General features: G+C 33.2%; 1 protein-coding gene across 4 annotated transcripts in view; it reads right to left on the bottom strand.

Annotated features, from left to right (window-relative positions):
* Positions 1-1,194: 1,194 nt before the first annotated feature.
* The window catches only part of LOC143247358 (excitatory amino acid transporter-like), a 63,332-nt gene continuing 38,200 nt past the window's right edge, over positions 1,195-26,326 (bottom strand). For all 4 annotated transcript variants that reach the window (XM_076495320.1, XM_076495299.1, XM_076495289.1 and 1 more), the window contains exons 3-10: positions 23,853-24,051; positions 15,160-15,367; positions 13,062-13,249; positions 11,942-12,068; positions 10,445-10,678; positions 8,181-8,375; positions 6,377-6,511; positions 1,195-4,417 (exon numbers count right to left, since the gene is read on the bottom strand). In XM_076495320.1, coding sequence (XP_076351435.1) covers positions 4,159-4,417; positions 6,377-6,511; positions 8,181-8,375; positions 10,445-10,678; positions 11,942-12,068; positions 13,062-13,249; positions 15,160-15,367; positions 23,853-24,051 — 1,545 coding nt within the window. In that variant the 3' untranslated portion in view covers positions 1,195-4,158. The remainder of the gene's footprint in view (positions 4,418-6,376; positions 6,512-8,180; positions 8,376-10,444; positions 10,679-11,941; positions 12,069-13,061; positions 13,250-15,159; positions 15,368-23,852; positions 24,052-26,326) is intronic.

Raw genomic sequence — 26,326 nt, forward strand, 5'->3', positions numbered from 1 at the left:
CTCCGTTTTGTTTGTAATTTTTATGGTTAAATTTGAAACACATCATTTTTGTGGAAATTTAACTTGTTTTATTTCTTGCACAACTATAAAAATACTGTCTAGTTATAAAAATATTATCCAGGTACGATTTGTGAAGACGGTACTGTAGTTTCTGGATTCTGAGTTTTGGATGTATACATCGCAAACTCAATTATAATAAAATGTATGTATAAGTGATATTAATATTGGATTATTATAGTGAAAATATACTTTGAATATTTTAAATGTTGGTAGCTTTGTTTGTCCAGGAATAACAAAGTTATTACGTAACTTTATTTATCTGCAGTACGCAAGCACATACCAGTTTTAAAATATTTTATTAGTTACGTGTGACAATTCAAAGCTACAATAAGGGACAAATAAAGAGAGCGTATAACATGGTTGTCCAATTTTCATTACAATTTAAATATCTAGAAATTTGACAGTTAACAAAATTGATAAATAATTCATCACAGAAAAAAATATTTATTCTGGTTCTGAAATATCACACAGTCTCGTGTTGATCTAACTTGCTTGCCTAAACATACTTTATCATCTTAAAATGTTCCGTCTCGCTCCCTCACCTTTGGACTAGAGGTAAAACATTTTACTGAAATAAAACGCATTATTCCTGAATATTAACTGGCGGAAATCAACTGTTTTTCTCTATTGAAATGACACTTCTTTTATTAGCATCTATAAAATCTATATCCTAAAGCAGAATCTAATGTATTTTCTGAGATGTTACTAAAAAGAACCAAATTCTTCTTATTTTTAAAATATTAGGTGAACACAAATATTTATTATAACTGTGTTCTTTGAAAACCAATAAAACTGAAACCTCTGAAATTAGGTTATTATTTCTAAAAACAAATTCAGAATAAGTTGCATTAGCATGTCAGAATTTTCATATTTTCCTGTTCTCTGATGAGTATAATGCTGAATATTTATATTTTCTTCTACTCTGATTAGTGTAATGCTGAATTTTTATATTTTATTGTGCTTTAATTAGTGTAATGCTGAAATTTTATATTTTATTGTGCTCTGATTAGTGTAATACTACGTTCTTAACTATCTTTAACCGCCATTCGAGTTTAAGAAAAGATCCACTTGTGACTGTGTAACATTTTGAAACCGGAACAATACTATAGTGATACAGATAAGCGATTTTGATCATTTCAAAGATTTCTATACAGTTTTTTATTATCTCAGTACAAAATTATTTAATTAAACAATAGAAACTTCACATGGTATAAAAATATTAAATGAAAATGATTACAAATTAGGTAATAAAGGTTTATAACTCATGGAAATTAAATTCTAAAGTAAAAATAAAATAAATGACACAATTGACTATTTACAAGCCCTTGTTTTTTCTAATTACTCAGACTTCTTCTGGTCCAAAAGTGAACTGTCGCCGTTTATAAAACTATGCAAAAATGTATATAAAATAATGCTAAAAACATGGATATCACTCAGGCAGAATAAGTACAATACATGCCGAGTGAGTAGGCAAGCTGCTACAGAAAACAAAGATACATTTATTCCCTGACATTTATTTATGACATACTTCTAGAATGTTACATAGCACTTATACGTGATGACTACACTTAGGCCTAAATACACAAATGTTTAGGTTATTTAAATTGCTCGTCTATGTAACACCAACGCATGCTTACGCACACTGTACTAAACGCCAAGAAAGACACATTTGCTTCACAAATAGTCACAGTTTTTCATACCCATTTTCAGCCCATACGAATTTAAGATCTAGATTTATGAAATACAAGTACAACGTATTTTAAACACTCACGATAAATTTTGACTGCTAAAATATGTTCAAATGTATCTATATTTATCAGTACATTATTAAAAATACAAATGTACGAACTAGTTGCTCAGATATGTTTGGTCTTTGTCATGTTCGTGATGACAAAAGGCTTAAGAAAAAGCCTTTTCTCTTAAACACTGCAACAGCAAGTGCCAGATAAATTCTACTTTATTGTGAATATAAGTTTTAAAAAAGTTACATTTGGCAAAGTAAAGAAGTGTCTCACTTCATTTACACTCAAGGAATGGGAGAACTGAGTAATCCTGTAAAACAAGTCATAGGCAATAAAGAATATTGGCAATAAAGGCAATAAGGAAAGTTTGCCTTAATTATATTTATTATCATAAACAAATACTTTAATTCACTGTCTGATGTAACAGTTAAGTATGTTATATGATGAGTTTCTGTCTTAAGCCTATATCAATTAAATTAAAACATTTAATATTAAACATAAAGAATGAAGTAAATCCTCATTTCACTGTCACCTAATGTGGACCTAAGACCAAATCCAGTGAGGATTTTTTCAGGACAATAAAGTGTCTTGTTTATAGATTTTGCGTGAAATGTGTGTTATTGCTCTCAGAGGAGCACCATGTAGCTTGAGTAGTAATTTTCATGCTCTACTTAATTATGTAGTTTATTATTTTAAGATATAATGGTTGTCGCACAATCAGTTCATCTAAGTTTACTTGTTTTCACATCGCTATTATTTGTTTGTCGAATTTAGCTCTGGTCACAATAGGTCATGTAACTAACTGCTATTGCACCATGCAAGTAACGGTTGTCTTATATTGTGATATTGCTTTTACAATTATTTGTGAACCGTATTTCAGAACTAGTCCTGGCAATGAACTCGGGTAAAGGTAAAATTTGTTCAAAACTTTGATATAAAACAATATCTGTTTGGGGGCTAGTGTAAATAAGGTACTTATTATAATTCATTTAAATAAAACAGCTGCTAAAGTTTGTTTTTAAAATGAATAATAACAATTAAATCCGTGATTTGATTTTGAGAAAGCCAATAAAAAGGAAAAATGATTTGAAATATCAGATAATGGAAAAAACAAAACTGTGAATTAAACAGGGTCTGCGATAGGGAGTGCTGGAGGGGTCTGTGTACCCCAAATTTCACTCTGGCTCAACAAAACTCATTCTCCCTAGCGGTTTAAAAATCATATTATCAGTTTTTTTTTTAAAGAAAATCATGATTTTTTTCAGTGACTAAGAAGAGTCAACAAAAGCTTAACTGCTTCCCACCCCTTCAAAGGAGGAGAATTGAAGCTGACCCGGTCTTTAATCATCTTTAAAAGTAGAGAAATAATAAAATGTATCTAATAAAACTTGGTTCTAACTATCTCAAAATAAACATAGGAAATAGATTTGTCTTGTTTCTTTATATGGCATATTAAATAAAACAATGGTTGTAATTATTTAAGGATTGATTTTCAAATATTAGTTTCAGTCGATTTACATTTATTTAACGATTTATGCCCTAGTGGCGTAACGATATGTCTGCGGACTCACACCTCTAGAAACCGGATTTTGATACCCGTGGTGGACAGAACACAGATAGCCTTTTGTGGTTAACTCCACACAAACAAATATTAAATCAACATTTTTTTAAATCTTAATTTTTCAGAATTAATGTATGTCTGAGTTTTAAGTATTTGTGCGTTACTCAGTGTGTGTGTGTGTTTGTGTGCGCTCGCAAGCGCATGTACATGAAAAGAAGCATGGTGACCTTTCTAATAACATAAATGTTTGCGACCGTTGAAATTACAGCGACAAGAATTATTTTTATATCGATGAATATTTTTGAGATTGTTTTGTATTCGTAGTTTGAATAACTGACATAAGCAAATATGTTCGACACTTTACCTGATATTTTCCCCCATTAGAGTGAACAGGAAATGAAATAATGAAAATATAATCCATCCAATCTACATCTTCTGTATGCTCAAAGAAGCTTAGAAAAAATGTATTAGTACCGTATGAGTAGATTGCACTTAACAAGGAATGTTCAGGTAATGGTTCCTGGATCTGACACCGGTCATGACATTTTCTCCTCACTAAATTCTAAATATTAGTACATTATAACGTTAGAAAGCTATATTAAAAATAGAAAAACACAATACACTCTTAGTACAAAAGTACGCTACAGTAGAAATAATAGGTTTATCCAGTACAAGTTAACCAAACATATGTCTTTTCTGTATCTTACAGTGCTATATAAATTAAAATACATTTTATTCGAGGAGATGAACAATACATTTATCTTCTTTATGTATGTATTCCGTTCAATAGCGTATTTAAATCTGGGTTTCTCCACTGTTCACACATGCGCTGAAACTGGCACTCGGATTTTCATTGTTGCTACTACCTATTTCCAAACTTCTTTGACGCATAAAACTCCCTCTAGCGGTGACAGAAAATTTTCTCTCAGCCATTTCCATTTCGATTCGAACATGTTCAGCATCAATTTTATCCAGCTCAGCTTTGGATAAGTGATGAACTATTCCAGCGCCAAAAGCATCTCCAAGAACATTGATGGAAGTTCTTAAGCGATCTCTGTAATATATAAATATATTTTTTAAATAGCAGTTAACTCACGGATAATACATAAAAGCAACAAAATCAGTTTGGCTATGTATCGACATTTCGTTTAAAACTGAAAGTAAATTAGTGTTATTGATACAGCAACAAATATACCATATCATTTTGACTATGCTCATATTCCACAACACATAAGCAACCAGTCCCATTGATATATTTTCGATGTTCGACTAATAAAAGGTTCACCAATGCTTGTTCTACATTAATAGTAGATTAAAATAATAATTCTGATTGGGAAAATTATTAAAAGTTATGTAAAACAAGTTTTTATTATGTTAATTATTTCGTAAGTGCCTTCTTCTATCCAAGTTTTTTAATAATATCATTATTTATATAAATATGTGCATAAAGTTGCTAATAATATATCGTCTAGTTTTCCAACTCCCACGTATTAATTAATCTAACGATAGAAAAACTAAAGTCATGCGTCCCAAAAAGGTAATGTCTGATGAAAATTGTTTTTTTTACTTTCGCGTAAAGCTACGCGAGGGCTATCTGTGTTAGCCGTCCTTAATTTAGCACGGTAAAAGTAGAAGGAAGTCACCTATCTCTTCGGTTACTCTTTTACCAACAAATAGTAGAATTGACCCTCAGCGTATAACACCCACACAGGTGAAAGAATAAGCATAATTGGAGTAACAGGAATTCGAACCCCTTAACCGCTCGGCCAAATTGTAATTGCTAATAAAAATTCTTAACTCAGAATTCGTGAAATGTTACAAGGATTACAGCCAAAAACAAGAGGTTACCCAACTGATGAATTAATACAACTTAATCAACGTACGTTTCATACCTCCCTGCTTGGTTAATTCTTAACATTATTAGCATCCCTGCCATAATTAGTCAAAACTAATTATTTTGTCTCTATATTTTAACTAGTGAAGTCAGAAATGAGATATCAGGTTAGTAAAATTTAGCATAATTTTGACTAATTATTAGGACCTCTGGTGGCTCAGTGGTGAAGTTGAGGGTCCATTATGTATATTTCAGTTTGAAAAGAAATATAATTGTTACCTATAAGTCTAGACCTAAGCATAATGTAGTGTAAATGTATTGAAAACTGTAAAATGTTCATTTATATATAGTTTTAAAAGTACTAATTAGATTTATATTTAGAAACTGTTCATTTATGATTAAGTTCAACAAACTTTCTAATAATCCATCTCATAACCCACCAATGGCACAGTGGTATATCTGCGGATTTATAATGCTAGAAACCGGGTTTCAAAACCCAGGGTGGCTAGAGCACAGAGAGCCAATTGTATAGCTTTGTGTTTAATTACAAAGAAACAAAATTTATATTACTTATGAGAGTAAATTCAGCTGTGTTGTTTAGTCTAAAATATTACAAGTGTTTTGTGAATTTAAATGAACAGATATGTTTCATAAAGAAAATGTTTTTCAAAGTAATAAAAATAAAATAAATACTTTCCATAAATTAAGAAATGCGAAAAATATATTTGGTAACAAATTGGATAAATTACACTCTTACGAGTGAGTAAATAATGGTCAAAATTTGTTGATTAATTTCACAAAAAAATATCTGCTTGGTGTTAAAGATCACTTATTTTATAAATTCTAAAATTACATATTTAACCTAATACAAAATGAGCTGTAAAAGAACATTCTTTAATGTCTTAGTTATCTATCTAGGTGAATAATTTATATTTAATGTATGAGTTTTTAGGTTTAATTTTTGAGTTATTTAACAAATAAACACTAGGGGGATCTTCTGTAAAATTTAATAACCAATCAGATTCGGCACTTCAAGATAAAGAACATAACACTAGAAGTGATACAAAATATTAAAAATATATATTTTACTTTCTAGCTTTAACTTAATCTTTGAAAATACCAAGAACGTTGATATTGATATCAGCAATGAGAAATGTGATATAGTTAAAAGAAACTCACAGCAACCAGTCCACAGCAACAATCATGGTAATGTCTTTAGTTGGAAGTCCAACAGCTGACAATACAAGTAACATAGTTACTAGGCCTGCACTAGGGACACTGGCTGCACCTACACTAGCTGCTGTGGCAGTCAAACTAAAGTAAGATATAAAAAAAAAAAAAAACTTATGACGCAAGAAGAAGAATCTTATTGACTATGGCTTTAAAAATCAACTCCATATAGCTCAAAGCTAAAACTTTCTACATCTAAAAGAACCATTCACCATCTACAGTCAATTGTGTGTTTGTTTTAAAGTTTGCGCACAGCTACACGGCAGCCATCTGTGCTAGTCATCCCTAATTTAGTAGTGAAAGATTACAGGGAAGGCAGCTAGTCATCACCACCAACCGCCAACTCTTGGGCTACCCTTTTAACAATGAATGGTATGATTCATTGCATCTTATAACGCCCCTACGACTGAAATGGTGAGCATATTTGGTGAGACAGGGATTCAAACCCGCGATACTTAGATTGAGAGTCGAGCGTCTTAACCATTTGGTGATATAAGAAAATATGTAATCCTTATGTAACAGAATTTTAAAAGTAAAACAAGTTACTTCACAGAATTGCGTATATTCAATTAAAATAATTTGGATTATATAAATTAGTAAGTCATATGACATCTACAGACAATATAAAGTTGTGGTGAAACTACATGTATCAGATCTGCATTTTTCCATTGTTTGGCATTCATAGGTAGTTTGATGTCAACTAAAATTAATTACTTTTGGGAATGATAAGTAACAGATCTTTTCGACACAAAATATCCATACATTCATATATAAAAAAAAGATCGATACTTGAAATTTTCAAGTCGATGATATCTTTTATACTTAATAGCATGGGAAAACAAAGGAATAGGGATCAAGGTGGGATATCAGGACCATCTAGTAACAGACCTGCAACAAGTCATACCACGGCCATAGTAATAAAAGTGCAGCATCTTTTGGAAGACGAGTATCTACGAACACAAAAGTCAGTATCAAAAGCCGTCTATGTACCCCAAGCAACAATATGCAGTGCAAATCAAAATGATATCCAAGAGCAAATGTGATTAACCATAAGTTACTTACATAACATACCCATTAAGCCGGACCATATCTCATGCAGCTGGAGAATGGAATGGGTATTCCTAGTGTTTAATATGAAGAGATGCTGTTCAAGTCACCTATGGATTTCTTGTGTGATCAGACTGTTAAAATGGGCGCTGGGAAACGATTTTCTTCGAACGCTACATGAACTATGAAAAGTAAATGGGGGTACTGAAATGCTTTTGACTTGACAACCTAACGATGGAACCTCTTCAAATGAAAATTTAGCAGCAGGAGTAGTTAAAGAAGCACAGCTGTTATATATAATATAACCGTACAAAAAGACATAAGGTGTAACGAAGTGTTAAAACACCAAGATTTTACTGTAACGTTTAAAACCTTCTAACAGCCAAGTCATGTTTGTAACAAGTAACTAAAAAGTACAGAAATCTTCGAGTACAGTATTGTAATATTTAGAGCAAATATCTGTATATATATATATATATATACGTTTAAAGAAATTGTACTATTTATAAAGAAAATTATGATTTACTGTAATTTATCATTTTCTATTTTCTTCAAAAAGTTTATATTATTAAAGAATTTTTTCACACTTATCAAAAACTTTACTAATGTGCACATAGAACAGAAGGGATTAAACTTCACAAACGGTGTGTTCATTGAATATGCAAAAAGAAAACAGTGTTTAAATATTTAAAATAGGATGTTTTACCTTACTGCGATCACTTGTCCAGCTGACAGAATTATTCCATTCATCTGGGCGATAAAAATTGCAGCTACTGCTTCGTACAAAGCAGTACCGTCCATGTTGACTGTGGCGCCCACTGGTAACACAAACCGCGTCACTCGCTTGTCAATATGATTGTTTTCTTCTAAGCAGCGAAAGGTGATAGGAAGGGTGGCAGCACTGTTGGAAATAGACATGAATGACGAAAAAAATGCAGGTTTGGGTTTACTTAAACGAAGCATTTATATCATTTTACTTCATTACGTATGAACATTATCTTTTTTCAGTTCGACATTGTAGCAACCGGATATTAGATGTCATGGTTATAACAGCTATGAAATTACACAAGCCAAATTTTTTGTTCAAAATTAAGAATAGAATATAAACTAACTGGTAACTAATATCAAATAAAAATCTCAACGAATGATGCCCCGTGGTAGCTGAGAGCTTGCAACTAAAATAGGATTTCGATACTTGTAAAGGGAACAACAATGGTGTAGCTTTGAGCTTAAAAAACAAACAAACATAACTAGTACGTAATTAGGCCTAGTTATTATAAAGATAATTTAATAAAACGTTTGAAAATAATGTTATTTCTTTTGTTTCTTTATCAGTACGTATGATCACATACAGTAAAGTCAGTAAGTCTACTAATTTTCTTTCGTTGAAGATACCAAACGTTTGTGTTAAATATAGAATTCACGAAAGCAGAAAATGTTAATATAACAATAAAACGTTGTATAGATCAAATAACAATGAAAAATTATTTAATGCTCGCAAATCTAAAGAGATAAAAAAGCTAAACAACGAGAATTCAACATCTATGATTTATTTTTGTGTTATTAATATTATGAGAAATTTGTTATACCTAAAACCCTAAACATACTTAATACAAACCATCCGTCTTCTTGTTAAAAATAAAGATTAAAGGCCAAAATAACCTGCAGGACACAGTGTGTCTCACTAACAGGAGTGATACTTTATTTTCTGTGAATATGCTCTACTGGATATTTACTTCACATACCAAATTTAAAGGTAATCCATTAAGAAATACACGAGATATAAAATCTTGAATTTTGATCGAATTTCTCCCTTTTTTATTTCTCACAGCAAATACAGAAACTTTATTTCATATACAAATATATTTACCTTTGATGCATTTTTTTTTCAGATTTAGTACAATTAATATATCTTACACCCTATAATTAGGTGTCAACTTTGGTCTACACATGTGCAAAATTATTCAACAAAAACCGTTCAGTTTTGACGACAATATTTATGCACGCCTACGCAAAAAGTCATGATAGCTAGCGGTCTAAGCCTTTTACTAAAACTTCACCTAAGAATAAAAGTATCATTAATTTTTAAAAGCACGAGCAGATAAATAAGTATCGGCTAGGCTAATGAAACTAGATTATCAGTTTTTAATTCAACTTTTAAAAATAATCATACGGTTGGACGGTTATCATATTGATTATTTATTGGAAGTTTTTGTTACAATTTTGTTAAATTACATGAAATTTTTATAATTAAAGACTGTTTAACGTCATGTAATATCAGCTTAAGGAATTAGCATAAATAATGATGCTTGATATGGCTGTACCGAGTGCACTGGAGTGATAACTAGATACTGTTAATCTAAATTCCATTGTGCTACCTTAATGGAAGCTATTAATACTGTTTTAGAGAGAAAATCTACCATCATACATTTTAAGGAATCTGGTTGGTTCTGTAAAGTAAGGGCCTGTTTCTAATAATAGGGTTACTATACTAAAATTAATTTGGATTACTATTACGTGTCAGTTTCTCACTTGTTGCGGTGTTTTGATAAAACGTCATGATATGTAATCAAAATCACCTTGAGTGTGGAAAAAAATCTGTGCAACTTAAGATGCGCACTCAGTCCTCTTTTCACTTCATGTTTTTTCACATCTAAGCTGTTTTTATTACTATTTATTTGCATGGATGAACAGAAATGTGCTCCGATAGGTCATCGATAACATTAATGACTTGACATACTAAAATCCGAGATTCGATTCCCAGAGTTGTATAGAGTACACATATAGCTTTGCACTGATAAAACACTAACATGAACAGCAATATTTGTAAGAGCTTTCTAACATTGGTCGAGTGCCCTCTCGTGAGCGTTTAACGTTTTGTTCAGATTCCTGCGCTTTATATTCATTTTATTTTATGTTGGCATTAATACACACGGTGTTGAAGTTAAGTCTTTAGATATGAAAACACACCTTGAAGCGGTACCGAGAGCAGTAATCCACGCCTGCAGCATCCCCTTGAGAAACGTTAGCGGATTCTTCCTAGTGATGACGAAGAAAATAAGGGGTAGAGTGAGTCCTGCATGGATGACGAGTCCTATAATAACAGTCAGCATATATAGTCCTAGCTGCTGCGCAGTTCGGGCTAAATCTGTTATTGACATAATCTTTCCGATAATCAGAGACATAATTCCAATCGGCGAGTACCTACAAATGTCGGTAAAATAATATTCAGCTCTAAGTACCTAAAGTCGTATAGCGAAATAATGTTTATAATAAATAAAATAATTTCCAATGAATTTCAAATATGAGTGCCAACCTAATTATTCGATCTTTAATTTTATAAAGATCACAAATTTGTTATTTCTGTTTAGACACAGCGTGCTATTAAATAAAGTTAAATTCGTGTCGTGTTTAGTAAGTGTCCGTGCTTTCGATCTCTGGTTTCAAATAGTACAAGTTGATGACTGTGTTTATGTATGTTTTTTATAGCAAAGCCACCTCGGGCTGATCCCACCGAGGGGAAAAGTAGATAACAATGGGATGCCTATCATCGCTTGTTTAGTCCTTGCTAACTGGTGGTACGCGGGTAGAATGGAACATTTTGGAATGTCTTGCTCAAGAACACAACCATGTAACTGTAAATCTAAAGCGCGAAACCACTAAGCCACGCTGCCCTTACAGCTGGATTAAAAAGTAGCCGAATTCTTCTGAACTATCCTCATCTCATGACATATTGGGGTTACGGCTGAAAATATTGTTTACAGTTAAGTTACTCAGTTGGTAGTATAATGCATGATAATGGTTGAAAGTTTTAGCTTCCTGGCATAACAATAGAATATGTAAGATACTTTTCAATTCTAACATTGAAGCTTAAATCCAGTCATATTTAGCATGAATACTTTTTTTTATCTGAACGCTAGAACAAGTTAGGCTTAATTCTAGTTTACGAATTTAGTTTTTAAAAGGTCTACATGCTGGAACATTTAAAATACATTAATTTATTTAGAACTGATACCCTTGGTGGACTTAATTACTAACCACCAGGAAGTTACCGTAAAAAAAATCCAAATTTGTAAAGAAAAATATAATTGGAATTAATTTTGCACTAATGGAAATTTACTTACTCTGGAAGGTTAAGTCATATTCAAATAAGGCCTGGCATGGACTGATGGTTAGTTAAGGAGCTCGACTCGCTATGCGTGGGCCATGAGACCGAAATCACTCGCCAAATGTTCTCTCCCCTTCAGTCATGGGGACGTTACAATGTGACTTTCAATCCACTCTATTCGTTGATAAAAAGGAAGTTATAGATTTGACGATGAGCGCATACGTACCTTCCTTATAGTCTACACTTTCAAATTATGAGGGGTAGTTCAGGTAGCCCTCGATTGGCTTTGCGCGAAAGTTAAACAAACAAAAACACAGTCTGTACATTATAACTAATTAAATACTAGAGACTGAACTTACCACATCACCAAAACTACTATTCTCATGACGATGTCGTTAAGAGTCACAAAAAAATGTACCATAACTTCCCCTTCCTCCCCGAGTTGGCCACAAGTGACGCCAAAAACGATGCAAAAAATCATCAAACCTAAAGATTGAAACAATAAGTTATTATTGTGTGGAACTCCTTTTCAATCGATTATAAATCTAAATATTATAACCTAAAGTGTAATATTGTGACCATGTATTTGAAGTGCGAATACAGACAAATGTTTGACAAAACTATACAAATATTTGCAGAGAAAAGGAACGTATCTATGAATTTGCACCAATGATATGAAATACATTTATGGGCTCAAGTACTGCTTACACTTCAAACACCAGATTCCTTTCATATATATATATTTAAGAAGCACTAAATAAAAGCACAGTAGGTAAATATTATATATGCTTATACATGCAAGTCGTTTTCTCATTTACTTGGATATCCTATCCAGCATGTTATTCCTTGATTTCTTTGGGTATTATACTCAGCACATTATTCCCTGATTTAATTGGGTATCCGACCTAGCACATTATTTCATGATTTACTTGGGTATCTTATCCAACACCTTATTCCCTGATTTCCTTGGGTATCTTACCTAGCACGTTATTCCTTGATTTACTTGGGTATCCTACCTAGCACATTATTCCATGATTTACTTGGGTATCCTACCTAGCACATTATTCCATGATTTATTTGGGTATCCTACCTAGCACCTTATTCCCTGATTTCCTTGGGTATCTTACCTAGCACGTTATTCCTTGATTTACTTGGGTATCCTACCTAGCACATTATTCCATGATTTACTTGGGTATCTTATCCAGCACCTTATTCCCTGATTTCCTTGGGTATCTTACCTAGCACGTTATTCCTTAATTTACTTTATTCCATGATTTACTTGGTATCCTACCTAGCACATTATTCCATGATTTACTTGGGTATCTTATCCAGCACCTTATTCCCTGATTTGTTCCTTGGGTATCTTACCTAGCACGTTATTCCTTAATTTACTTGGGTATCCTACCTAGCACATTATTCCATGATTTATTTGGGTATCCTACCTAGCACATTATTCTCTGATTTCCTTGGGTATCTTACCAAGCACGTTAGTCCCATCCTTGTAAGTTAGTCCTCTCTTTTCTTTATACTGTGTAACATTTTCAAAGTCAGTCAGGTTGGTAACATTCACACCAGATGGTACGTAGTTAGGTTTAACTTTGTCTTTAGTGTACGTTGTCTCAACTTGCTGGAAGCAGGCCTGGAGAAGGTTCTCAGGAAACATGTTTCTGGAAGAGATATTGAGAGAAATGAAAAGGGTTAGGTTATTCGTCTTGATAACATACGTTGAAGTCAACTAATGAAGTGAAAACCAAATAAAATCGGTGAATGAGTGATATTCAAGAACGTCCTCACTTAATACTTTTATTTCTTTCACTGCCATAACCACAAGAGTCTCATTCTAAAGAACTACAATGAGAGTTAGGAATTTTCAATCAGGTATTCCTATTCAAACTTTACAAAATTTACCAGTTTCTTTCAGTAATTAATTATAAAAATATTTTGGCGTTGTTGTTTGCTTGCATAACTAAAAATAAACTTAGGTCTGGGAGAGTTGGTTATCAATAAACAGTGTTGAAAAAAAATAAATAGACTTTCATATTATTAACTTGTGTTTTGAACTTATGACAAATGATCCTAAAGTTTTACTACGAGTTGTATTAGTTTTATTTACCTTCACAATTCCAGTTTTCTGCCTAATTTTGAACTTATAAACCACTGAAGTGAAGGATGGTATAACCGAGTTTTGATAATTCAGTATGACAACATAACTACCATGGTTAGTTTCTATCTTTTATAAATAATTATTATCCGCTCTAAAAGACATCGAACGACAACAATAAATAAGACAGGTTATTGAAAAGGACGAAGAATTTGCACCCATTCTCAAAAATTAAAGTTTTATTACTTTTACATTAAAGCAGAAGATAGTTGCAAATTGTGTTTGTAATTAAGAACAAAGCTACATAATGCCGACCACGTGTATCCAAACCCGAATTTTAGCGGTGGAAGTCTGCAGACATACTGCTGTACCACTGGGGTTCTGCAAAATGTGATACTGAAACACAACCTGGTTTTTACATTATACAAATAACGACAAATAATGCCCTGGCAAGGAGGTTCATTTACCAATCAACACAAGATTGCTTCTTGGTGAGCATTAGACTCTCCAATGCAAGTGGTTGTTATTACTTTATTTGCAAAAAGGGGGAAATCCTGGTAAGTTGAGAGTGTAGTGAGGTGCAAAAAAACTAATTAGCCATCATGCTTTGAATGAATCTGTCTCTAATTTTATCACCTCTCTGTTGTTGAGGGAAAGTTATTACTTAAAGTTGAAAGATTGTTATAAATACATGATAATCATTAAATAAATAATACTTTCATCCACAATTCTAACTTTTTAAGCCAATTCCAGAAAATTGAAACTCTCTTATGAATAACTAATTAAGAGTTTTCATACTCTCTTTATTTACAATGGATGAAATAATGATGTAGGGAAAATAAATTAAAAAATGAAATTTGATGGACGAAGACAACTGCTCCACCATTCTAACAAAATTTATTGAAATATTGGTTAGTTTGGATTCCACGCAAAGCTACACGTCTTTAATTTAGCAGATAGACTAGAGGCGAGGCTAGTCAACACTACCCACCACTAACTGTTCAGGTATTCTTTGACCAACGAATACTGGCGTTGATTGTTACATTAAAACTCTCCCATGACTGAAAAAGTGATCATGCTCAGTGATGGAGATTTAAACCCGAGATTATCAGATTGAGAGTCCAGCGCTCGAATCACCACATTAGGCCAACTGAAGTGTTATTAGAAAGTATTATCAATATATTTTCTTTAAAAAGTCAAATTACAAAAACATTGCTGAGTTTGATTGGGTATCGATTTGAAAACGATGTGCCATAGGATTAGCACTCATTTGTGTAGAGCAAATAAATATAGTGAATGTAAGAATAATCCATTGGTAACATGCCTTCGTAATTGTTTAAGAAATCCAAAATAGCAAAACCCGAAACTATCCAGGTATAATTATTACTAGTATATGTTTTGTAAAAGGAAACAAAAACCCAGAGTCCGAAGAGAACTGATACTTGTTGTACTAAGTAATAATGCATATCTTCACACCTTATCAAGTCCAAGAAGGCGTCCAGTGTATAGACATTTTTATTTTCAGATTCCAAATCGATTTCTTCTTTAATGGATGGATCTCCGGGATGTATCGCAGTAACAAGAATGATTCCAAGGATTGCCGCTAACATGGTTGTCACAAAATAGTAGCCCAGAGCTCTAGACCCCATTCTTCCACTTGACTTAGCATCCAGCTGGGCAAGTCCTAAATAAATGAAAATTATTTAATTAATCAACTTACCTTTAAACACTTCAAACAAAATAGCGAATATATCAAAGGACAGAACAATAAAAAAATACTAACCTCATAATAATGATAAATAAAGTATGCAATGTAACTATTAGAAAAACTAAATCACTTGGTTCTTCACGACAAGGGTGTCGTTTAGAAATGGTGGTACACATTTTAAAACAAATAATTTTTAAACAAAGAAAAACAAATACGCAGAAATGTTTACGTTAGTCCACGTACTCGCAAGTTTAATACCAACTACACATTAGTATTGAAACAATAATTAGTTATTGTGATATTATCAGTAATTTTACTCTCATCTATAATCCAAAACGATACCGCAGAAAAGCAAAATTCACATTGCAACTATCAAATGGGCCTGGCATGGCCAAGCGCGTTAAGGCGTGCGACTCATAATCTAAGGGTCGCGGGTTCGCATCCCAGTCGCGCCAAACATGCTCGCCCTTTCAGGTGTGGGGGCGATATAATGTGACGGTAAATCCCACTATTCGTTGGTTAAAGAGTAGCCCAAGAGTTGGCGGTGGGTGGTGATGACTAGCTGCCTTCCCTCTAGTCTTACACTGCTAAATTAGGGACGGCTAGCAAAGATAGCCCTCGAGTAGCTTTGTGCAAAATTCAAAAACAAACAAACAAACTATCAAATGGCATTTGTATCTAACAACATATTCTGCATTGAGACAATAGGTAGCACTAATTGTTGGCGTGGTGACTCATAAGTGACGTGTGTGTTCTGGGTAGTTGTAACAGGTGTTGTGAGTGAACGTTTGAATCCTGAAACTCCTAACCGACTGGAAATTTTAAAACAGTATAGCATTCTGGTACGAGAGTTTTTTGCTGTTACGGAACGTTATACGTAATGTAATAAACTGGTATGTAAAGGGTGTCGAAAAACACGGACATACAGATCTCTTCAGCCATCTAAGAGATCACTCACTATCCACATTCATATTTACGTATTTCTGCATGATCAAATCTAAGCAGAAACCAAAATATTGTTTGAATCACTTGCACTTGTGACCAGCGCATAAGCAGATACAACGATGCATACGGATTGTTTTGTTGTTTTTTTAATTTCGCACAAAGCTACTCGAGGGCTATCTGTGCTAGCCGTCCCTAATTTAGCAGTGTAAGACTAGAGGGAAGGCAGCTAGTCATCACCACCACCGCCAACTCTTGGGCTACTCTTTTACCAACGAATAGTGGGATTGATCGTCACATTATAACGCTCCCACGGCTGAAAGGGCGAGCATGTTTGGCGCGACGGGGATGCGAACCCGCCACCCTTAGATTACGAGTCGCACGCCTTAACACGCTTGGCCATGCCGGGCCGATTGTTTTGTTAATGAAGATTGTGTGTTTAACATGAAAACGCTTAGGTTTCTACCAGTAATAGGGATTTATAATGGAAACATTATTACTGAAACGATTTTAAATGTCTTGGATCAGAAACTACTAAAAAAAAAACAAAAATAAGCAATCTACGTGCTGTAAGAAAAAAATAAAACTGTGTATGAAGGTGTCGCTGTGTATGAAGGTTTCAAAGCTAAGTTGTTTTAGCCTGAATTTAAGTTTGACAATGAACAAAGGATTTAAAATCGGCTCGGTACAAACAGTGTTCGAGTGTACCGATAATTGTTGATACTTTTATAAAACCTAGAAGAAACAAAATTTGAAGTAGCAACAGAAACCAGAACTTCCATATCATAATATTATTCAAGATGATGATTATTTGAAATCGTATACTAAGATTTTAGTATTTAACTTTACGCCATAATTTTATTTTGATCTTGAGATCGACAACAGCAAAGTAGGGCTTATTTCATTATATTAAAACCATTATATTGGAGCTTGTAAAATTGTTTAAAACTAATTCTCTATAATTTACTGAAAAAACTGAAAGTTTTTTAAGTGTATATTAAATGTTATTAAAATTATCTCAATGAAAATACATGTTATGGCAAACATTAAATAGTAGTCGATACTTCGTTGTTTCTTTATGCGTAAACAAGCTGAAATAACCTTAAATTGACTGGGAATGTTTAAACTTAATTAAAACAATATAGGCTTAACGGCAGTCATAGATTCCAAAGTAAAAACTTGAAGGTAAAGTTTGTCTCAAAATTTACAAATTACAGCAGAGCTCTTTATTAAACAACATTTGTAGTTTGCTTTCCCTCTACCAAATTATAAAAATTCTGAAGTGAGTCCACCCTTGAACACCCTAGATCTCACTGATCATGAGAAAACCGTGGTTGTTTAAAAGTCAATCCAGCAACATTGCTACTTTGACCTTGAATCCTTTTAGAATATTCAGCATTGTCTGAAACGTTAACTTACTTAGATTGTTTGAGTAATTAACTAATAGGCTTTACAAAACAGAAATTGGGTTAAGTTTAATTCTGATCCCCTTAGAACATTCCTCATTGTTTATAGTGTTTACAAACAAATATTGGTTTGGACAAGCCCGATATGCTCAGAGGAATTAGTGTGCAAACAAGCAGACATCTTGTCTCTCTCTCTAGATGTTGCCTAGCGTGGTCAGATGGTTAAGGCACTTGACTCATAATCTGAGAGTCGTGGATTCAAATCCCCATAATACCAAACATGCCTGCCCTCTCAGACGTGGGGGCGTTATAACGCGACGGTCAATCCCACTATTCGTTGGTAAAAGAGTAGCCTAAGAGTTGGCGGTGGGTGGTGATGCCTAGGTGCCTTCCCTCTACTCTTACACTGCTAAGTTAGGGACGGCTAGCGCAGAGAACCCTCGTGTAGCTTTACACGAAATACCAAACAAACCAAACCAGACTCTCTAGATATATATATAGACTCCTACACACATGAGCACTATAAAGACCACAACAACCTCTATAATAATATTTTGCTAGATTCTTGTTCGTTTTGAATATCTCGCAAAGCTACTCGAGGGCTATCTGCACTAACCGTACCTAATTTAGCTGTGTCATCTAGAAGGCAGCTAGTCATCACAACCCACCGCCTACTCTTTTACCAACAAATAGGCGGATTGACCGTCACATTATAACACCCCACGGCTGAAAGGGCGAGCATGTTTGGTGCGAACGGGATTCGAACCCGCTACCCTCTGATTATGAGTCGAACGCCTCAACACGCTTGGCCATGCCGAGCCTTGCTAGATTCTAATTGTATTTTTAACTTTGTACTAAAACAATAAAAAAATAACCCTACATCTCAAATGAACAATTATGTAAGCAGAGACAATTATATTAGCGTGCCATATCTCACTTGTCTAAATGTGTGGTGTGTTTTAGATTGAATGTATTCTCATAGTATTGGCAAATTTAACCAACAATTTTAAGCAGCAGCACACAGTTTCTGTGACCCTGGCAAAGGAGCTCAAAAACTTGTGTGTCTAATACCAAATAATATATCATTATAGCTTTAAAAGACATGGAACAAGCCTTAGAAAACGTAAACTAAAGACTTAAAGAATCCGTCTCTTTCCAAGTATGCAATCACGGTGAAAGCTTATCTTTTCACATCAGGGGTTCATTCCTACCAGACGTTCAGCGTATTATATACAATCTCTGACCAATAAGTCAGTTATTCGTGTTACAAATACACTTTTCACTCGCATGGAAGTTGACACTAATACCACTAGGTGTTAGATGTTTGATATTACAAGTTTATAATAAAAACAAGTAGAATTAACATATCAGATTATAAAAAGTTGTCGCATAGAAAACCTGTGTATATTATTCTAATACCATAAACAGATACAAATACGTTTATGATCTCTTAAAACTATATTGTTCTACAGCTCTGCATGTTATTGAACTATATTCCGTGATGACGAGAAACGCCACTTACACAAAAAATTTATGTTAAAAACGGTTGGTATGGGTAGAAAAAGCAGTAGTAGAGGAGCGAACAACGTTTCGACCTTCTTCGGTCATCGGAGGTTCACATGTTTGAAGGCGGTTGTGTAATTGAATGTAGGAATGTAGAGGGCGAGCTTAGATGTTGGATATATTTATTAATATAGGTATAATGGTTTTCCTTTGTATTAGTTTATTTTGGACTTGAGTTGTTGTATAAGTAACGCTTCTTTAATTTTGCATTTGTTTATGTTTGTGTCTTTATTTAGCATTTGGGTGTTTTCTACGGTTATGTTGTGTTTATTTGATTTGCAGTGTTCGAAAACGTGTGAAGGTGTCTTTTTATGTTCTTTGAATCTGGTTTACATTTTTCTACTTGTTTCTCCAATATAGAAGTCGTGGCAGTTCTCACATTGTATTTTATAAATAATGTTGGTGTTGTGTTTGTCAGTGTAATTTTTACATACTATAGACCTTAATTTTCTGCCTGTTTTTTTTTTTTAATAAATTTGGTATTAACTTGAATGTCATGTTTCGTTACCAGTTTTTGTCAAATGTTGGTTATTTTTCTGCTGATGTCGGGAACATATGGTATGCAGCAGTATATGGTTTCGTGAATATTTAAATCATGGGGTATATTTACTTTTGTTAGTTGATTTTGCTTTTTATCTAGATGTGTGCGTATAACGTTTCTTAAAGTTTATGGGGGATACTTGCTGATGTTGATGAAGTATTGGTTTGTCTAATTCGTCGTTAATTTTATCTGGTGAGCATAGTTTTATGGCTGTGTTTATTTGGTTTCTTAGTATGTTAGGTTTTTGTTTTGTTTCATGTGCTGAGTCCCATGGAATGTATAGTCCAGTATGGATGATTTTTCGGTGGACTCCTGTTTTACATTGTTTATCGGTTCTTGTAATTTTGAGGTTAAGAAATTATATTTGATTGCTTTCTTCCTGTTCACATGTGAAATTAATGCACACCACAAATATACGGCATCCGCAAACCTCATAAATCAGATTGCCTACCACTACCAATAATGTTCACATATGAATCGTTTAATTACAATCTTGGTAAACACATAGCATCGGCATTCTCCAAATATCAACCAGCTCATTCATCAAACACTCCTTTAATTCCAAATCTTACCTTAATCAACTTAATCATAAAGCCTTAATGGCCAGTTTCGATGTCATATCCCTCTTTACAGAAGTCCCAACCACTGAAGCCAGCAAAATAGCCTTAGAACTCTATATCCGAAACCCTAACCCATCAATAGATGTTCCCAGCAACCAATTAGCAACCCTCATAGGATTCACCACGATGAAGACAAACTTCATGTTCAACAACCACAACTATATACAAACAAATGGCCTAAGCATCGGCAATCCAGTATTGAACTTCACATGTTAACAGGAAAAAAGCAATCAAATATAATTTCTTAGCCTCAAAATTACAAGAACCGATAAACAATTTAAAACAGGAATACACCGAAAAATCACCCATACTGAAGTATTCATTTCTTGGGACTCAACACATGAAACAAAACAAAAACTCAACATACTAAGAAACCAAATAAACACAGCCATAAAACTATGCTCACCAGATAAAATTAACGATGAATTAGACGAAATAAAACAATACTTCATCAACATCAACAAGTTTCCTCCACGAACAGTAAGAAACATTATTCGCACACACCTAGACAGAAAGCAAAATCAACTTATAAAAGTAAATATACTCCATGATTTAAATAATCACGAAACCATATACTGCTGCATACCATATGTTCCCGACATCAGCAAAAAAATAACCAACATTTGGCAACAACTGGTAACGAAATATAACATTCAAGTTAATACCAAATTTATTCAAAAAACCAGGCAGAAAACTAAGGTCTATAGTATGTAAAAATTACACTGACAAACAAACACCAACATTATTTATAAAATACAATGTGAGAACTGCCACGACTTCTATATTGGAGAAACAAGTAGAAAAATGTAAACCAGATTCAAAGAACATAAAAAGACACCTTCACACGTTTTCGAACACTGCAAATCAAATAAACACAACATAACCGTAGAAAACACCCAAATGCTAAATAAAGACACAAACATAAACAAACGCAAAATTAAAGAAGCGTTACTTATACAACAACTCAAGTCCAAAATAAACTAATTCAAAGGAAAACCATTATACCTATATTAATAAATATATCCAACATCTAAGCTCGCCCTCTACATTCCTACACTCAATTACACAACCGCCTTCAAACATGTGAACCTCCGATGACCGAAGAAGGTCGAAACGTTGTTCGCTCCTCTACTTCTGCTTTTTCTACCCATACCAACCGTTTTTAACATAAAATTTTTTGTGTAAGTGGCGTTTCTCGTCATCACGGAATATAGTTCAATAATATGGGGTACTGTACAACAATATAGTTCAATAACATGTAATATTGTATAACAGTATAGTTCAATAACATGTACTACTGTACAATAATATATTTTATTAACATTTAATGCTATACAACAATATAGTCCAATACCATGCAGTGCTCTACAACAATATACATCAATAACTTGTACTGTACAACAAAATAGTTCAATAGCATATAATACTGTAAAACAATATAGTTCAATAACTGTAGTACTGTAGAACAATGCAGTTCAAAAACACCTATTTCTCCACAACAATATAGTTGAATACCATGTAATACTTAACTACAATATAGTTCAAAAATATGTAGTGTTGTACGAATATGTAATTGAATAGCATCTAGTACTAAACAACAATATAGATTAATAACTTAGTACTGTAGAACAATATACATCAATATTATGCAGTAGTGTACATTAATATAGTTTTATAACATGTAATACTGTAAAATTATATAGTTCAATAATATGTAGTACGTTACAACAATATAATTCAATAACATGTAGTCGTGTACAAAATTATAGTTCAGTAACATGTAGTGCTGTACAACAATATAGTTTAATAACATGCAGTGGTCTACAACAATATAGTTTTATAACATGTACTGCTGTTCCACAATATAGGCCAATAACATGTAGTACTGAACAACATTATATTGCAAATACATCTTGAACTGAAGAACAATATAATTCAATAACATGAAATTCTGTAAAACATTATATTCTAATTACATGTAGTACTATACAACAATATAGTTGAATAAGATGTATGCTCTACAAAACTATAGTTAAATAGCATATTGTATTGTACAACAATATAGTTCAATAATATGTATTACTCTACAACAATATAGTACCATAGCATGTAGTACGATACAACAATATAGTTAAATAACATGCGGTGCTGTACAACAATATAGTTAAATAACATGCGGTGCTGTACAACAATGTAGTTCAATAACAGGTAGTCCTGTACAACAATATAGTTCAATAATATGTAGTATTGTACAACAATATTGTTCAATAATATGTATTATTGTAGAACATATTGTTCAATAACATGTAATACTGTACAAGAATATATTTGAATATTATGTAATACTGTACATCAATATAGTTCAATAATATATAGTACTGTACAGAAATATAGTTCAATACCATATAATACTGTAGAACAATATATATCAGCAATATGTGGTACTGTACAACAGTATTGTTCAATAATATGTATAGGGTGTTCAGAAAGTCACTGTGCAGTTTTGTCTGTTAATAAATAAGTGCGCAATGACTTTCCGAACACCCTGTAGTACTGTACAACAATATTGTTCAAAAGCATGTAATACTGTACAACAATATAGTTCAGTAACATCTAGTCCTGTACAACAATATAGTTCAATAATATGTAGTGCTGTACAACAATATAGTTGAAAAAACATGTAGTACTGTACAACAGTATCTTTCAATAATATATGGTACTGTACAACAATATAGTTCAATAATATGCAGAGCTGTACAAAAATATAATTAAATAATATTGACTTAACAGCAGCTGAAGACTAAGTCCTTCCTATATTTACTTGTGGAACGAACAGCAGTTATCTGGATAGTAGCTTCACTCTGAGAAATACTAGTTCTTGTTTTCAATTCAGTATTTAATTCTTTCAGTGTGATCCAAAATTTATCTTGGCAAAGATCTGTCTATCTCTCTCCAGAACTAGAGAGAAAGTGATAGATGTGTGTTGTCTTTTACTTCGAAGTACGTCATTCGTTTCATAAGTTTTATTTGTTTGTCCCGTGTCTTATATAATGAGAAAACTAATACTATTTTCTTCTTATTTCAGAAATAAATCTAAATTTTGAATTTAACTCAGTTTAAGAAAGGCTGAACAAAATAGAAAAATACTTTCTATTATTTTTTGTTTAAGGTAATCGGTGCATCTTAGAAACATCGCAAGCTGTGTGGACACATGAAATGACTAGCACTTCCGCTTGCATTATGCTACTAATTTAATAAGTATCATTAATGAAGATTTCACCCTAATAACAACTTGCAACTTTAAATCTTTTCATAATATGAGAAACAAGAAATACCCAAATGCTATTTTAATTTAACTCTTACTGTATACATATTAAATGTGTACCTACCTGATATCATGGATGAGATGATCAATGGTAAAATTAACATCTTTAACATCCTCATCAATATATCACCAGGAAAAGAAACCAACATGACGACTTCTTCTCCATATTCTGCAAATCTCGCCAAGAAACCAATTAGAATACCAAATAACACTCCAAGCACGGTTAAAACCAAAAGCAGGTTCTTCTTGGTCCATGTTATAAACTACAAAAAATAGAAAGATAATGTATATTACACGGCAATAGAACATCCACTGACTGGCCGTGTTATTAGATCACCATCTAAGAATCACCCATTGACTGACTTTGTTACTGGACCTAACAGAGTTAAACTATCTGTCACGAATATAACACTTAAATTCTTCATAACGTGAATTTCACAAGCCTGCAGTAGATGTCTTATTGATTTTAGTCCATTATTTGAGGAGTATGTGTCACTCACAAACAATGATTGAGCATGTTGAATTGGTGTATTACCATCGTGGAAATATCTTTGTTCATCGGGATTAAAATGCAGTACTGTAGATGGAACGAGTGGGACTATGTTATTTTGTCTATTTTCTACCGTTAAATATCAAAGCAGATGAAACGTGATTCACACCATGTCACACATACCAGTGTCGCTCATTGTCTAAAGGAGGAGTGAGCAACATAATTTTTATTGTGGCCAAAACTGTGGCTAATGAAAACAACGTTGGTCACACTATTAAAAAAAATTGAAAGATGTTAGTTTAATCAAAATAATTTCATTTTAACTAACCTTCAATGTGAAAATAGATGGGGTTATCATCAACAAGTTTCGTGAAATTTGGATTAACATCTATGCTCAATGAGCATCTTAGATCTGCCTTTAAATTTATGTCAGTAAGACGATATCTATACCTAGACTTAAGAAAATCTAGCGTAGAAAATGTTGACTCATATACCCATGCAACCCAACACGGCCAGGTGGTTAAGGCACCCGAGTTGTAATCTGGTGGTCTCGGGTTCGAATCTCCGACACACCAAACATGCTCGCCCTTTCAGCCGTGAGAGCGTTATAATATGTGACAGTCAATCCCACTATTCGTTTGTAAAAGAGTAGCCCAAAAGTTGGCGATGGGTGGTGATGACTGGCTGCCTTCCCTCTAGTGTTACACTGCTAAATTAGGGACGGAAATTCAAAACAAACCAAACTAACCCACACCCATGTGGATCCAAACATGGAAAATAATTTTGAAATTGCTGTCTTTAAATTTGGAAGACTTTCAGTTATTAGAATAGTGAACCACATCTCTCTGATAGAACATTTTTGTTTACATTTTATGTGTTCTACACTGTGCAGGGGGCCCGGCATGGCCAAGCATGTTAAGGCGTGCGACTCGTAATCTGAGGGTCCAGGGTTCGCATCCCCATCGCGCCAAACATACTCGCCCTTTCAGCCGTGGGGGCATTATAATGTGACGGTCAATCCCACTATTCGTTGGTAAAAGAGAAGCTCAAGAGTTGGCGGTGGGTGGTGATGACTAGCTGCCTTCCCTCTAATCTTACACTGCTAAATTATGGACGGCTAGCACAGATAGCCCTCGAGTAGCTTTGTGCGAAATTTAAAACAAACAAACAAACAAACAAACAAACACTTTGCAGGGTAATTGTCTCCTCTTCAAATTCACTTTTCCAAAGATAAAAAAGATGTAATTTCCTTACTGAAATTTCCTAAGTCAAATTGAAATTGATCATGCAAAAGTTCAAATATTAATTTCAAATTTTTAAATTCGGAGAAGCGTCATTCAAATTTCTAAGACAGATTTTGGATCCTATTTACATAGAGATCATCTTCAGCATCGGAGAAATCATTGTCATTATTTTCTAGAAAACTATTCAACTTTGCAAAATGTATCAAATAATTCTTTTGTAATTGTTCTGCTTTAATTGAAATTCATGAACAGACTGTGATTGCTCGCTTATTATTTTACCTCTTTCCTGAAGCTTCATATTCAAATTATTTAAGTGAGTCATCATGTCGCACAGAAAGTGCAAATCACACTGTCATGACAAAGTTTCAATTTCAAGAAAATTTTCAAACTTACCTTTTACAACAAGATACCCTTTTATTTGAGGAAATAAAGAAGTAAATCGTTCCAAGATTTTTCTTCTATTTAACCATTTTATATTTGCAAAATCAGTAAGATCATCAGAAGTACAGTCACTGATTTTCTTCAAAGTCTCAAGAAACTGTCAATGCATAAGAGAGCTTCCACTTCTAATATAATTCACAATTTTTACAACAATGTCCATCAAATTTTTCAATTAATCACTTTTAGACATTTGAGCACATAAATTTTCCTGATGCAAAATGCAATGGAAATATGGCAGCGTGGACTTCACATTATTTTCAAATAAATGCTGCTTCAAAAGAGAAACAAAACCTAATTTCACCTTAGTCATAGCGAGAGCACCGTCTGTTGTGACAGAAACCAGTTTTGTTTTAAATCCAGATT

Source organism: Tachypleus tridentatus, chromosome 1 (assembly GCF_004210375.1).
Source record: "Tachypleus tridentatus isolate NWPU-2018 chromosome 1, ASM421037v1, whole genome shotgun sequence".
NCBI lineage: Eukaryota > Metazoa > Arthropoda > Merostomata > Xiphosura > Limulidae > Tachypleus > Tachypleus tridentatus.